The 15635-nt window shown below is 46.9% G+C and overlaps 1 protein-coding gene across 1 annotated transcript in view; it reads right to left on the reverse strand.

The window, feature by feature from the left end:
• LOC109425333 (twitchin) overlaps window positions 1–15635 on the reverse strand; it is a 115752-nt gene that overhangs the window by 81446 nt on the left and 18671 nt on the right. Inside the window, exon 2 of the mRNA XM_029860217.2 lies at window positions 5926–6609. Within this exon, the coding sequence (XP_029716077.2) occupies window positions 5926–6235 (310 nt within the window). The 5' untranslated portion in view covers window positions 6236–6609. The remainder of the gene's footprint in view (window positions 1–5925; window positions 6610–15635) is intronic.

The following is a 15635-nucleotide window of genomic DNA, read 5'->3' on the forward strand; positions in this document are numbered from 1 at the left end:
CTTCAAAAATTCATCTAAAAATTCTCAGGAGATTCTTTCAAAAGCTCCTCACGAGGGAGTTTCCAGAAAATCATCGGAAATTCCACCTGGGGTTAGATCATAAACTTGTCTTGGGATTTATTGAAACCTTTCTTCAAAGAGAAGACCCTTCAGGAATCCTTTCATGATTATTACATCAATTCTTCAAAAAAATCCTTTTAGGATTTATTTCATGGTGTTTTTTCATGATTCCTCAAATTACTGCAGAGCATACTCCAGTTTATTTTGGTCATTCTTTCATGATTCTTTCAGAATTATTTTATTTTTTTGGTACTTAATTTTCCTTTAAAAATTCCTTTTGGCGCTTAGGATTACTTTAGAAATTTCTACAGGGATTATGTCCACGAAAACATTTCAGTCATTTTGCAAGAAATTCTTTCAAAACTTCCTCTAGAAGAATCTTTAAAAGTTTTTCCATGGTTTGCTTCAGAGCTTCCTCCTTTTGTAGAACTTCTTCAGTACCGTCGTTCGGGGTGACATTGGGCGAGTAACATTGGTCCGTCGATCCCACGGATTCAATATACATCAGAGAATCTGACGGTTGATGCAAACTATCTTAGAATTATGTATTCTAGTATTCAATCACACAATTTGCATTCCCGTCGTATTATAATCGTGCGGAATAGTGACCTAATGTCACCCCACTTTGGCCCAATGACACTCCGCACGACGTTATTCTTTATTTAATTTCATAAAACAATTCTGTAAAAACCTGAAACAATTTCTAAAGACATCTCCGAAAGAATCTCAGGACATACAGAAGAATTTTTTGATATGCTCTGCTCAAAATCGAACATATGGTCACTTACACCCCTTCGATTCTGGGCTCCTCAATTCTGAAGAATTCTAGTAAGAGTTGCAGAAGTAATTCTTGGAAGAATACCTGGAGAAGTCCTGGGTACAATTCTTATAGGAATTTTAAATCAATATTCAAAAAAAAAAATCCTGAAGAAATCTCTTACCAAAGATCATGGAAACAGATTCAGAATATCTGAAGCAATATTTGGAAGATTTTTTTATGAAATAACTTAAGATATTTCTTAAATAATTCTACAGTTTTGATTTTCTGAGAAATAAAAACTGTAAGAATACCTGCAATCTCTGGATGGTTTTCTGAAAGAAACCCCGGTGAAATTTCTGAAATTATCCTTGGAGGAATTTCTCAAGCATAGAAGGTTTTGTTGAAGAATTCATGATGAAAATTCTGGAGATTCCTCTAGAGGAATTTCTGAAAAAAAAATCTTAAGGACCGACAGTATTAAAAGGATTCCGTAATGTTTTTTAATGAATTTTTGGAGAACTCTCCATAAAAATTCCTGAAAAAACTGTATCATATTGAACGTCTAGCAGGATCAGGAATCGACTTAATGTGTTATCGAATTCACAGCCTCAACCATTGGCAGGCTAACTGGAGTTTAACCCTTATGTGGAAGACAGGGTACACGAGTACCCAGGGCCCATTTAAAAAGCACGGTGTTGAAAAAAGCAAAAAGTTTGTCGGACACATAACGGTTAAGCGGGAATACGCCAAGGGAAATGCAAAGAAGTCACCAAGAATATCGACCGAAATACTCCAAGAGTGTTATACGTAAATTGCCATAAAAATCTCCGAAGAGATATGCCTAGAATATGAAGGGGATTGTGTTTGTGGATCTTGTGAGAATACCGCCAAGAATTTTGATGGTAATCTGTTAAGAATTACACTTTACAATTATCTAGTTGGATAAATTTGCAATCGAATTTCTAAACAAATCTCTGAACACTCCACCAGTACAGAGAACAGACATCCAAATCTGGTTTCAAAGCTGTGTAAGCAATTTACCCGTAACATGGTTTATAATCAGTGATTCCGATTGGATGCCTGAAATATTTTTTCCTGATTTTGTAGAGTGTTTGTAAGTCACTCCTTTTCACTGGAAATACCTTCCTGCGATTGATTCTGAGAAATAACCGTAACCGATTTGTATATTCTACGGATAAGTCCTTCCCGTCTCGGGTTGAAGGAAGCAAGGGACTGCGACCTAGTCTGGGTCCTCAGTCACCACAGGTTGGGGCGAGCGAGGAGGAAGAAGCCTCTCGGATCGTACTAGACAGGTGGAAGGAGAAAAAGCATAAAAAGCGTTCAGGTAGAGCAAGTGCCAAGTAAAACCAAGTGAGACTCGTCATCAAGTACCCGGAGATGCTGAAAGTGAAGTGGAGCGATGCTAAGCTCGTACCAGTAAAAAGATTCTTGAGCATAGACAGCACGGACCGCAAGAGCCCCAGCTTACACATGTTTGGCGGAAGTAGTCCTTAATAAAGGATTAGAAGTGAGAGGTCTCACACTGAAATCTGAATGAGATCACAGACGCAGAGGAGTTTGTCAAGGCACTGCGAAAATAGTGAGAGCTGTAGTGGCCCACGGCCGTAATGTTGAGGAAAGGCACGTTATGGACAAATATGACCTTGAATCGGCTACCTGTGGTGGTTGTCAACGTAGCCGTGAAGATAGGAATACTTAAGGTGGATGTGGCACAATGGTACACGAAACCTTCCAAGTGTCTGATCTATTCCGGGATATCCGAGAACAACAAACACTCAACAGGAAGCCCACAGAGCCCGCATATCCTTCAAGAAAGCCTCAGCTCTCGGTAAGGGGCTGTTCATAAACCACGTAGAGCAAATTTTGGCCATCTCAGACCCCCCTTCCCCTCGTAGACTCAAAAAAAAAAAATTTGAAATTTATATGGAGCGTAGACTTTGGCCAGAGCCCCACCCCTCACCCCCCCCCCCCCCCAAAAGTCTACGTGGATTATGAATGGTCCCTAACGCATATACCACGTACCCAATGGAAACGGTAATTGTGGATTAGTCCAAAAAGGTGACAATATAGACGACCATATTGCCCACGGAGAACCACTCCAAAACGTCTCAATGTTAAATGAGAGCTTCGTGGTCGCCAAGGTCGAGAAAGTGTTCTTCTGAAGCAGTATTATGCGCCTGCTTGTTATTTGATAGAGCATACAGCAGTTCACGCAGATGGTGTACTGTATAAGGCAGAGCTTTCGTGGCGAAGGCCTGTAGTATAGTGGGCGATTTCAATACATGGGCCGTGGAACGGGGAAGCCGTTTGCGTTTCATGAACCAGCGGGGTCAGATCCTGCTCGAACTAGAGGATAGATAATGCCTACACTCGTAGCGACCACCTGGTGGTTCGCTACAGCATCGACTACAACAACAAGCCCTTGCAGGTGGTGCTCTAGAGTACATGCCATGACACTATGCTTAGGCTAGTCCACCCTAGAAATGTTAGACCTGCGGTGTACTGGTGGACTGAATTTATTGCGAACCTGCACCACGCCTGTCTACAGACTACGCGACGGATGTAGCGAGCACGTGATGATGTGGACCGGTGGAGTTTGCGATTGCCAAAGTCGTACCCAGGATAGAGATACGGACAAGTAAAAATACCTGCTATGAAGGTCACGCTGTCATGTGCTAATACAAACCCCTAAGGGGATGCCTACAAGCTCGTGATGGTTAAGATACGAGGTAGAATGACACCATCCGAGCAATCTCCAGAGAGAAGATCATCGAAGGGCTTTCCCGCGTCACAAACCGGGTCCTTGGCCTCCTATTGCAGGACTGCTGGGGAAGGAAACGGGTAATGAATGGAAGGTCACCTATGAGGAACTTGTGGGGATTGCAAAATTCCTTAGCATAGGTACGGAACTCCAGACCGGACCTTAAGAGTAGCCATTGTAGTGGCTCTCAAAATATACAGATCTGTTACAAAAACGATAGACCAAATTTTTCCCTTGAAAAAGGCCACATCCCATGGCCGAAACGTTGGGCAGAATAAAATAAATCGTTTGATTTTCAAGACTGAGAGTGCCAAATTCATCCGGTTATGTGAAAAATTTTGGACGAGCGAGTCTTCCTAGATGTTTGGAAGCAGCAGAGCCTGGTCCTAGTGACCCGTTGGCATACAGACTTTAAGTACATGCTTTCTTGTCGGTTTCTAAAATTTCCGAGAGAGCTCTCTAGCATAAGAGGAGAGGATTTCAAACTCTGCAGCATTGACCCTCGGCGTACATATATAATACGTTCAATGGCGCTTGTTGAGCACTGGCAGCTATTGCCAGAGTGATTCTAAGTCTGGGTATAACCGGTTACTTGTTCGAGTACAGGTATACCACACATATGTGGATCGAGAATCTATATACCTAACCTGGAAAACGTATAGGGTAATGTGCCATCGGATGGTAAGTGCGTACCATACCGTGTCTCACGATGCGCTCTGTATCATCACTGGTAGGTATGATAGCCATCGGTATCCTTATCGAAGATATTTATAGAATGCTTCGAAATGTGCGGAACAAGGGGCAAACGTATGACCAAATAGGCATACGTATGACCAAATGGAAACGTGCGTGGACCCACAAGTTCATTTCGAACAGGTGATAATCGGGCCATGATTGCTTTAGACTGCATCTAGGGTCTGGGACCATTTGGGCAGGAGCACCTATTTTGGGCACTTGCCGCTGTAGCTCAGTCAATTTTCAGCCAATTGACTTAATTTTTGGAATACGGTTAGATACGCACAGTATCTAGCAATGTACAAAATTCCATATCAATTGGTTAGGAATTGACTGCGTTATAGAAGCAAGTGCCCAAAATAGGTGCTCCTGCCCAAATGGTCCCAGACCCTACATTGTTTCGGTCATCGGGTCCTCCCGAATGTTCAGTTGGTGCAGGTTTTGAAGAACAGCGCACTATGTTATGGTCGTGTGCCCGCGTTTTCGCACAATGCGTGACAACATGTGATGGGAGCACGACTCGGGACCATCTTGTTTAGAGAATGTGTTAAGGACAGACTTGTTAGAATCCCAAAATGGCCGCCACAATGGCCGGCTTTGGCACCTACTCACGATTTCGAGGGCACAAATCTCTTCGTAAACAAAACCAGTGCACCTGAGGTTTTTATTTTAAGCTAATTACAAGTGAGTAAGAACAGAATAATGAAATGCATTGATGGTTGAAGCTTGCTTCTTGATACTTGTGCGTCTAAAGTTTCGATGCAATGTTGAAGCGGGATTTCAAGACGATTGTCCTTAAGACGAACTTGGCTGGAATGTCTCGAACCTACAGAGAACATATGTAGTGTGCGGACCCGAGGAATGACTAATTAAGAGGTGTCCCAAGAATTTGAAGTCGGCTACGCAGGCCATGCTAATGTCCTGTGGTCGAATTCGACCCTTCTATCGAACAAGTGGTTGCGGTCAAATCGCTGTGCACGCGATATCAGTTCTAAATACTTACAGTTGGAAGCGGGCGTGATGTCGACCCCCTGCCTGCTTTCCGAGGACAAATGGAGTGATAAGGTCATCCGAGAAGCCAGCACTTTAACTTGGTGTTCTCCTCAAAGAGTTTCATTCCTGCAAGACTACGTCTCTAACCTCGAGATTGCTATATGCACTAGCCTTTTTCGGTGTTCCCGGAGTGACGTAGAGCTTGGAGGCATTGGGAATGGTTTAGTGGGTCGGCGATACATTTCTGCCTCCTTCATAGGCTGTTGAAGGCAGTTCCCAAACCCACACTACCCGAGCCTGTCGCTCAGGTTTCTCTTGAGCAGATTAAATCCCCATTGTTTAGAGAAAAAAAAATAAACATTTCTATATTGGGTCTCTCCAAGAACATCTAGAAGGCAATGCTTCGGAGAGGGGCTAGTAGATATCCGGAGTAAAAGGGCTTCAAAGGCGGTTCTAATTACTGTAATCGCGATAAAACCTGTTTTATAAGAACGAATTTAATCAACAGCCTTTGACATTAAACTATGAATTTGTTACACAGACGAATGGTACATTTGGCACACTCGACAAAAACCATAATTTTTTCGCTACTTACGACTGAAGTTCAGGTTGATCGACGCCGACACCTCGCCCATCCGGTTCTTGGCCTTGACCTTGTACAGCCCGGCATCCGTATCGATCACATCGTCCAGCTCCAGCACCACAAAGTACTTGTTCTCGCCGAACGATTGGATCTTGAACTTGGTGCGGGCATTCTGTGACAGGAGCTCTTCGCTACGGTACCACTCGATGGCCGGCTTGGGCTTCGCAATCAACTGACACTCGAACACTAACCGATTGCCGTCGTCCTCCTGGCGCAGCTGGGGCTTCTGGGTGAAGCTCGGTGCGAAATCATGGTCCGCCATGATTCAGCGCCCTCTGTTTGGGGAATTAACGAATGCACTTTCTGATTTTCGCGAACAGATTTTCCTTTTCTTCCGAGATTTCACTTGCAAACACGAACAACGAACCGTTGCGGTAGTTCTAACATTTAAACACTGACTTTCACTGGGCACTTGCGGAGAATCTTTGCCTCCTCTTAACGAGAGGGGTTCTTCTTCTTAGCGCGGTTGATGCCTTTCGCGTACACTTGGCACTATTTAACTAATCCACGGTATTTTTTTCTGGTATTATTTTCTCCGAACAGCTTCCGCTTGTTTGTGTTTGTTCAGTATTCTACCTGTTTATTTTCTGGGCTGTATTCGTTGATTTGCGTTGATTCAAATGCTGCGGTTCCACTCTGCGTTTGAGGAAGAAGAAGAAAAATCGGATTACGATTAATGGGTAAATTTCAGATGCGATATGTTATTAATATTCTGATTGAGATTGTGGAGATGAATCAGCAACAGTTTGTGGTGGATGGAGCTTGAAGATTCAAGTGGATTAGAGTGGCCCAGTTTAAAGTATAAATTGCTGTAAAATATTTCAAAGTAATAAGAAAACAAATGATTTTTGTGAGTCGTTGCCGAAGAAAACCCGCAGATATATTATTTACTCTCTTCACAGGCTAAACATTAGAACAATAAAAAAGTGATAGATCTCTCATGCAGAACACAGTACTTGCACACGATTGCCTATCGATTTTCTACAAGCAGTTTAATTGCTAATGTATTGTCAATCGAGTGCCACTCAGTGGCCACTCATTTGCCATAGAGATGAGTTACTATTCAACTCACAAACATCTGAGAGAATACATTTGATTTTGATTACCTTATCAACGGTAAAGATAGGCGTGGCTGGGAATAGTGACAGTCATGATTTTGGTATTTCCAGTCTTGTCCCAGTCTTGTCTCAGTCTTGTCACGTCACATAAGCAAGATCGTCAAAATGAGCATAACTGCCAACGCTAGAAGATTTGTTATTAATTGATTGCCAATGCTTTGGCAATCCGATTGCCAGTTAATAGCCATTCAAGTGCCATTGCATAACTGACGTAGCTTCACCCTATCGATTTGGCAAATGCCTCTGGCGTTCCTGCGAACCTGTCGGATACCATACGAAAGTGATCTCTTCGCATCCTCTCCGCCCGAGAAAACTCATAAATAGCCAAATTCGCACCAACCAGCAAAGCAAAACATTCGAACGTTCGTTGTTGCATCCGGACCGATTTGTTTACATTTATTCGCCCACCGGATTTCGATCAGCAGAACCGCTGCAGTACGTACCTCAGCAATGAATCTGTTTTCCCAAAATAGACCGAAAATTTTCTTGGATGATCCCGAAAACACAGACAATACCTCCCTCTTCCTCCACGCATCCACCCGATGATGGCCAATCCCGCCAAACAGGGAAAAATGATGACGATGATTGGCACTTTGCAAGGAGGAATCTACGTCAATCGGCCGTGACTGATTGCCAGATGAACCATACTTTAAGTATGCCTCTTCCCAAGGAAAGACTCATCGCGGTTCTAAATTTATCCCAAGAAAGAGAAATATCTCCCGTGTGCGCTAGCTTTCGGATGCGGTGAACGAGGTGTACCTAAGAATAGTCCGGAGAAACACTCACCGATGGCGCGGCAGTGCGGTGCAACGAAGGTGGCTGCGGTAACCTTAAAATAAATCATTCCGCGCCCGTGACAACTATGATGAAGAGACTCGAGGACGCAAGCGCCACGATCGCTCCCCTCTCGTTGGGGACAACCTTGATGATGATCGGACACGACGGGCGCAGATCTAATGAACCGGTAAAGCGAGACCTGGCCACCAAGTGGGGATAATGGCTAGTGACAGGGGTATTGCTCGAGCACTGACCGACTGGGTGACAAATCCTCGAGAAGGGATTTTGTGAAAGAAGTATCAAAATTGTTAGTAAGTGCTGGTTGGTCTTCGGATATATGTGGGAAGTACGTGAAGTGTACGTGAGATAGTCACGTGAGACAGGGACTGAGCTGGCGTCCGAGAGGCAGAATGTGCTGTGACGAAGATTTCGTCGTTAAACTGTATGACTTAGAACCGTTGGAATGTAATCACATGACGTTTTGACGAACCAGGCATATTTATAAAACTAGATGATCGAGTCATCCCTTGAAATCTTAGAAAGCTGTTGTATACGTAGGTTTGCGAAATAAGGAAATATTGATGCCCCAAATTTACAGGGACAGCAAAACATGCCCATGGCCGCCAAACCCTTCGTCTCTCCGGAACCACCAAGAAGGCATTGCTTCAGAGAGGGCCTAATGCACATCGCACCCTCTAAGTTAACTGCGTAGCCTGCAGCAACGAACATCGATGGCTCGCTTTGGGGCGTCCATCTTTGGCATTGCTGGCGCTTAGCCAATATCTCGAGTGGTCCTCAGCACTCCCTTCGTCCTCGGAAGGCAGGTAGGGTCGAAACCACTTCCAACTTCACAGCAAGTATCAAGATCCAGTACCGCGTGCACAGCGATTTGACCTCCCGCAGGTAATGCCCTATCAGCCAGCACACAGAAGGACGTGCCGACATGGGGCCTTCACCTACCCCGACGCCACGACAGCAATGCTACCAGGATGTTCTCTTCTCGGCCATTTAATCACTGTAAGGGTCGATTTCAACCGCAGGGCACCGGTATGACCTACGTAGCCGATTCCGAAACCTTGGACCACGTCTTGTATAGCGTCTGCACTAGCCATTCTCCGAGTCCACGGGCCACCTCCTCTGTAGCTCCAAGACGATGTGGGTGAAAGCCGTTGAAACGGAATCCCAGCCAAACTCATCTCTACACATCATCTGGACAAGAATGCCCGGAGTTGTGTCCTCCCCGCATGCGACCAGCATGCTGTCACGAATTGTGCGGAAACGCGGGCACACGAACAAAACGTGTTTCGCCGTTTCCTCTAAATCAGCAAAAACTGAACTCGCATTACAGAAACGATACTGTCGAAAGCAACGCAGGGCATAAGGACCTGAGTCAAGTGGAATGTTCCCATAGTAAATACCTGTTAATCCAACTATCAACCCTTGGAATCAACTTATGGGTCCACCTTCCTTTGACCATAGAGGCCATCCTGGCAGTCCTGCGTATTTTTCTTGTGCCGCGCATTTCAAAACACGCTGTGTCTTCCCTGATAAGGATGCCGATAAGCACCATACCAGTAATGACTCAGAGTGCATCGTGTGACACGGTACGGTACGCGCTCGCAACCCCCAGACACATCAGCCTATGAGTACTTTCACAGCCACCACCTCAGTTTTGTGGTGATCCAACTCCAGTTTCCTGGATCTCATCCTCGCCTGCACAACCTTGATCAAATGGTAGTGGTCAACGCCACTTCTACGATCGATTCACCGTAGACTTCCGGCGTAATGTCGTCAGCGAAGCCAACGATCTCTACCCCATAGCCGGAACTTCAACCTCAACACCTCGTCGTACATGACATTCCGGACCCAGGATGGAACCTTGCGGGACTTCTGAGGTTTTGTGAAAGCACACCACTGATCCGTAAACTAGTATAATAACAGCCTCTTCTCTTTTTCTGCAGCGCAATTTCGGCCAATCCAGTCACCGACCTAATGGCATCCACTGTTGATTTTCCTTTGCGAAACCCATACTGGCTGTCTGATAGCCCCGCGTTGTCCGTCCTCTCGGTATATACAAATAACCTTGACAAAATGATCCGCTCTAGGACTTTCCCGGCCGTGTCTAAAATTGGTCTAAAAGCCGACGGGTCACCTGGTGGCTTCCCGTGCTTGGGCAGTAGAACCAAATTTTTGCATTTTTCACCTCTCCGGAAACTCACCTCCATCCAGGCATCTCTGCATAGTCGATCTGACCATGCCAGGGCTAGCTTCGGTAGCTGCTTTAATAGCTACCGTCGGAATGCCATCCGGGCCCGTGGCCTTGTTCAGCTCAAGTGATTTCGCAATTACGGCTAACTCATCATTCGTCACTGGGGGAACCTCACTCGGACCAGAATGGTCTTCAGAAGGCCGGCTCCAGAGGCACGTTATCCTCCATTTGGGACATTTGTGCAGGAACAACGTTTCCACAATCCTCTGCAGCATCGCGTGAGAGCGTTCCGGTGGTGCAGATGTGCCTTTCGTTTTGCACATGACTACGCGGTATGCATCTCCCCAGGGGGTTGTGTTGGCCGTCTGAAAGAGATCATTGAAGCACGCCCGCTTACGCGTCTTGATCTCTTTGTTCTATGCCAACTTTGCCGCCCTGTATGACACCTCTCGCTCCGCTCTCAACTCATCGGTCCGGGCTCTTTGCATCCTTCTCCTTGCCCTGTGGCAAGATGCGCGGAGCTCCGCAATTTCTTGACACCACCAGTATACCGGTCTTCGTCCATTCCTGGGTATGGATCGTCTCGGCATTGCCGCATCACACGCTCGTCTCAGGGTACCAACTAGACCGTCGCTAGACAGGTAGCCGGTGTTCTGCTCCATGAGCAGTCGCTCCTTAAATGCCGGCTTATCGAAACTCGAGGTTAGCCATCCTCGGTGAGTGTCGGTTATCCTTGACTGCTGCCGTCTACCGCCCTGTTCGATATTGTATCGAATCGCCAGGTGATCACTATGCGTGAACCCGTTATCAACTCTCCAGTCTGAGCTAGGGTTATGGTTGAAGGATTCGTCATTGACATAACCGTCATCATCGAAAATTCAAAAGTAGTTTCCTCGTTCAAATCTAAAATTTCCGCGGTGAAAATGTATTCACTGTGTTGCGGGTGGAGATTGCAGTATAGCGAATACATTTTCAAACATTTAAGTTTTGAGCGAGAAAACTGCTTTTGAATTTTCAATGATGACGATTTTGTCAATGACGAATCCTTCAACCTTAAGCCCTGGGCTCCAGAAGGTCACATCAATGATGGACTCCGCACCGTTTCTGCTATATGTGCTTACACTGCCGACATTCGCGATCTTAACGTTCAATCCCGCCATAGCTTCGAGTAGAGCCCAACCTTTCTCGTTCGTAGAGCGACTGTCCCACTCGACCGCCCACGCGTTAAAGTCCCCACCAATGACCAAGGGGCTCAGTCCTACTAGTGCGCTTGCCAGCGAGTCTTGCATGGACGAGAACTGACCTATCGGCAATCGCGAAGCTGGTTGTACAGATCGCCGCTTTCTTGGCCTTATCCGCAACCCAGTTCCCGTTATTGGGGGGGGGGGGGGGATGCGGTATGGGTCCGAAAGAAGCGCGATGTCTGTACTCGACTCCGAGGCGGATTGCCACAACAGCTGCTGCGCTGCTTCACAGTGATTCAGGTTCAACTGTGTGACTTGCGTCATTTTCGGCCGTTACGTCCACTTATGCTTGGGCACTTAGGCCCACCCGTCACATGGCCCTTGTTTGCCGTGCAAATCAGACACTTTGGCGTCGATTTACACTCCCTGGCGAAGTGGCCTTCTACTCCGCATCTTCTGCAGAGTTTGCTCCTATCGGGGCCTTTGCATGCCCACGACTTGTAACCTCGTCCGAAGCACCTGAAGCACACTTCCGGCGGCTCACAAACACTAAGCGGACACTCCGACCATCCGACTTCAACCATGCCCTTAGCAGTCGCTTACTTCGCTTCCTTGACTGGAAGCGTGATCGTTGCGATCTGCGTACCTGCTGGGCCTCTCCTGACGTGGATCGATGCGCTTGGCGCGTCCACATTGCACTGCTGTTTAAGGAGAGCAGAGGGCTCCTCCGCGGTGGTGATCTCATCCAAGTTCTTGTACTGGAGAGTCGCCTCCGGCGTCAGAGCCCTCACCCGTACCTTTTCACCTAACACTTCTTGTGCTAGTGCCGTAAAAGAAGAGCCCTTGTTGACGGCATTCTTCTTGAGCATCATCTCTCCTGTCCTAGTGCGCCGGATGCTTTTAACATCCGCGCCTAGTTCCGAGAGACGATCCTCGCTCCGCATAGCCCGCAGCACATCTGCGTAGCTGTTACCCTCTGTTTTGAGGACCGGTGCGTCGCCTTTCCTTCTCTTTTTCAACACGCCTTTTCTTACCAACCGTAATCCAAGGGTTCTCCTTCTCGTGGACCGGTTGGTCACCGCTACCGCTCTTAGCAGCCTCATCTCGGAGTTTCGGCTCTTTGCCCCGAGCTCGTTTCGCGACCGGTTTGGGGTTGCTCGCGCTACGCGGGCGTTTGCCACTCACCGGCCGCTCCTCGTCAACTGATCTCGGCCGTTTGGTTTTGGCCAAGATTTTCCCTCTTTCTGCAGCCCCACCTGACTGCACCTTATTCACGCTCTCTGTACAGGAGTGGACCGTTTGCGTAGACCTCTCTTCTCTACCCGCGCTAGTCGTGTTACCTCTCTCGAACAGGAGATCATATTCCTTCCTGGCCTGGGCCTTCTGTAGACGAACGGCTGCGGTGGCCACTTGCCACAGTAGCCTGACGAGATTTTCCACTTCGGTGATTTCATCTAGGTTTTTCACCTTCAGAGTCGCCTTCACTCTGAAGGGCCCTTACCTTTTGTAGACAAAACCCTTGCGCTCCTTGTCGCACTTGAGCTCGAGGATCATTTCACCCAAATGAGTACGTCTGGTACTGTGCACGTCTTCCAAGACGTTTTCTCCCAGATCCACGAGCTTGGCTTTGCCTCTTATCGCCTTCATGACTTCCGACTACTTTGACTGTTTTGTTTAGATATTGCTGTGTGCATTCAAAATGCAAATATCAAATGCGGTAGCACCAAATGCGGTAAGATTTTCTAACAAGTAACCCGATGTCAGTGGGAGCTCTCGAATCCTAGGTTGGCGGTGATATTGGCTATGGTTGCTACGTTGCCTTTGGTAACATGTGTTACCGCATTTGAAGCACATTTGGGCACCGTTTGCATCTTGAACGCACAAAGCAATAACGAGCGCATCGCTCTTCTCGCGTTTGGCACTTCCCCTTCTACGTATTCTAGGCCTGGTGACCCGCCTACTCTCCTGCGGTTTCTTATTGTTTTTCTTCCCCTCTACATTGGTCCAAAAGGCGTCCTGCCCCTGACCCGCCCTAACTTATGGTTGCTGAGGACCACTCAGTGATCGCAACCCCCGTTCTCTTCGATCCGAGACGGGCTGGCCTTTGTTACCGATCGATCGTAACAATGACAAAGACCCAATTTATTAACATCAAACTAACAAATAGGGCAAAATGATTGGAAATAGCTAGGTAAAAGATTCTGAGTAAACACAGAGTACACAGACATTTGTGCAGACTTTTGTGAAAGATAGAAGGTTTTCAATAGTCTCGTGGAAGAATGGCCGTGTGTATATTTCGGGTGAAAGCAAGGATCGGTATATTCGCCTCACTCCATTCATATTCACTCCTCTTTGCTGAAGTGAATCGAGAAAAATGCAGCAAACGGATCGTCGTGATCAAACACGCAACCCCATCACCAGTGGGAAGCGATGAGCCAGCTGCTTGACATGAATATTCGTTGCCATTCATCGCAGTTTGGATCGCAAGCGAATGAATGAATGGCGAATGGTGAAGAATGCTGGTGAGCGATCGAAGCGGCTATTATCATAAGTAGAAGAGAATTTGTGCATGTAATGCATACAATTTTACTGTATTGTTGCTGAAATGCTAGATTAGCAAAGAAAATAATTCGAAAACATCAATAATTCGAATGCACAATATCAATCGCATCACTCACGAATAGCATTCGCTTGCGATGCGAATGTGGACGAATGAGTAATTTCCAAGTGTGGCTTCCCACCGTTCGCCGGAGTTTGCTGTCGTCGCTGACAAGTACACACACGAACTCAAGCGACAACTGTTCGCTGCTGACTGTCTTCGAATGTGGAAGAAGATGAAAAGTGGAAATCAGGAACCCTGGGTGAAAGTGAACTTCGCGGCGAGGAGAAAAAGCCGCCACGCCATACAAAAAGCTTGGTGAGAACTCATGGTCATCCATCCCACACAAGAAGAATTCTGGTGAGCCAAAGAAACCCTCTGGTCCGCCTTCTCCCTAGTGAGTCAGGTGGCTATCGAAGAAAGCACGTTGGGCCAAATTTCCTACCTACGAGAATCTATCGAAGGATTCGGCGAGCTACGGTCATCGTCGCGCCAAAACCTGCGAGTAGTAGGCAACACTTTCCATTATTAAGGTGCGGGTTCTAGTGAGGTCCGGCTGGGTTCGCCCCTCCTTACAAGGATCCAATATCCGATGTGCTACCTCACCGCTAGCGGGCACGTGAGACGTCAAAGAAGACGTGGGCCAAACTCAATCCCAGAAGTGGCCACCACACATCTGCAGAACTTTCTCGCCAGCCACCGTAAGTCCGATCGGGCCATTCGTCTCCATATCCGTAGAGCCAAAGATCAATCGTGGCCCCAAGCCACATACGCCACTGGTGAAGCCGCTCATTGAAGCATCCGAACCCATAGGATATCCTCTGTATGAGATCTGCCGATCGACCGTGGTCACCTTACCGGATACGCCACCGGTGAACCCTCTCCTCTGAAAACCTGCAGCTACGTTGGCAAGTAATATGCTCGTGCAAGTTAATGTTTGTTAACCGCACCAAATTGGGTCCAATAAGTTCCAGTTTGGCCGCACCGAATCCTATTTTCTCTTTCATTTTTAAATAAATCCATTAAAAATTAGCCTTAGTTTCCCTTTACTGGGTCTGTATTCTAATATTTACGTTGCATCTTCAAGGTCGAAGAAATAGAGACCTCTCGTAGCAATTAGAACGCCGACCTTGAGTGGTAGAGTATATCCCTGGGGCTAGCCGTTATCAACCCTTCAGGACGCGCGCCGTTGTAAAAAGTACAACACCACCAAAAAACCTTGCTCGTCGCATTCAGCGAGAGCGTGGTGCAGATTCAGCTGCTTGATGGCGCGCGTCTTGAAAGGTTAACATCTTTTCAGGCCCATCCTTCCCGTCTTTCCGGGAAGCCCAGCTTGGGCCTAACTTACCGGCAAAACTGCCCTTCCTTTTCGGAGTTAACAAACTCCTGGCTTTGCAAGCGCTGCAAAGTAGATTCTCATCTGACGGCTGCTTCAAACGCATCTGCGAATGCTTGCCATAAGCAATCGCATGCGGCGTACTTTTTGGACTATCCGCGAACGGGAAGGCCTTCTTCTGGATAGACTTTGGCACCTTCAGCTTCACGGGCTCTGATGCTTCCGCAGTTCCCATGAATTTATCACGGTCCTTCTTGGCTGTTACCTTTGACTTACGAAGTCCCATCTTGAGGTCCGCACGCCCTTCAGAGCCTAAAACTGCACCACCCTCGCGCTGTATACGACGAGCAAGATTTTTTGGAGGTGTTGTAGTTTTAACAACGGCACGCGTCTTAAAGGGTTAATGACATTCGACTTCGAGGACGCAAAATCAATGAGA

The sequence above is a fragment of the Aedes albopictus genome, chromosome 1, assembly GCF_035046485.1.
Source record: "Aedes albopictus strain Foshan chromosome 1, AalbF5, whole genome shotgun sequence".
Lineage (NCBI taxonomy): Eukaryota > Metazoa > Arthropoda > Insecta > Diptera > Culicidae > Aedes > Aedes albopictus.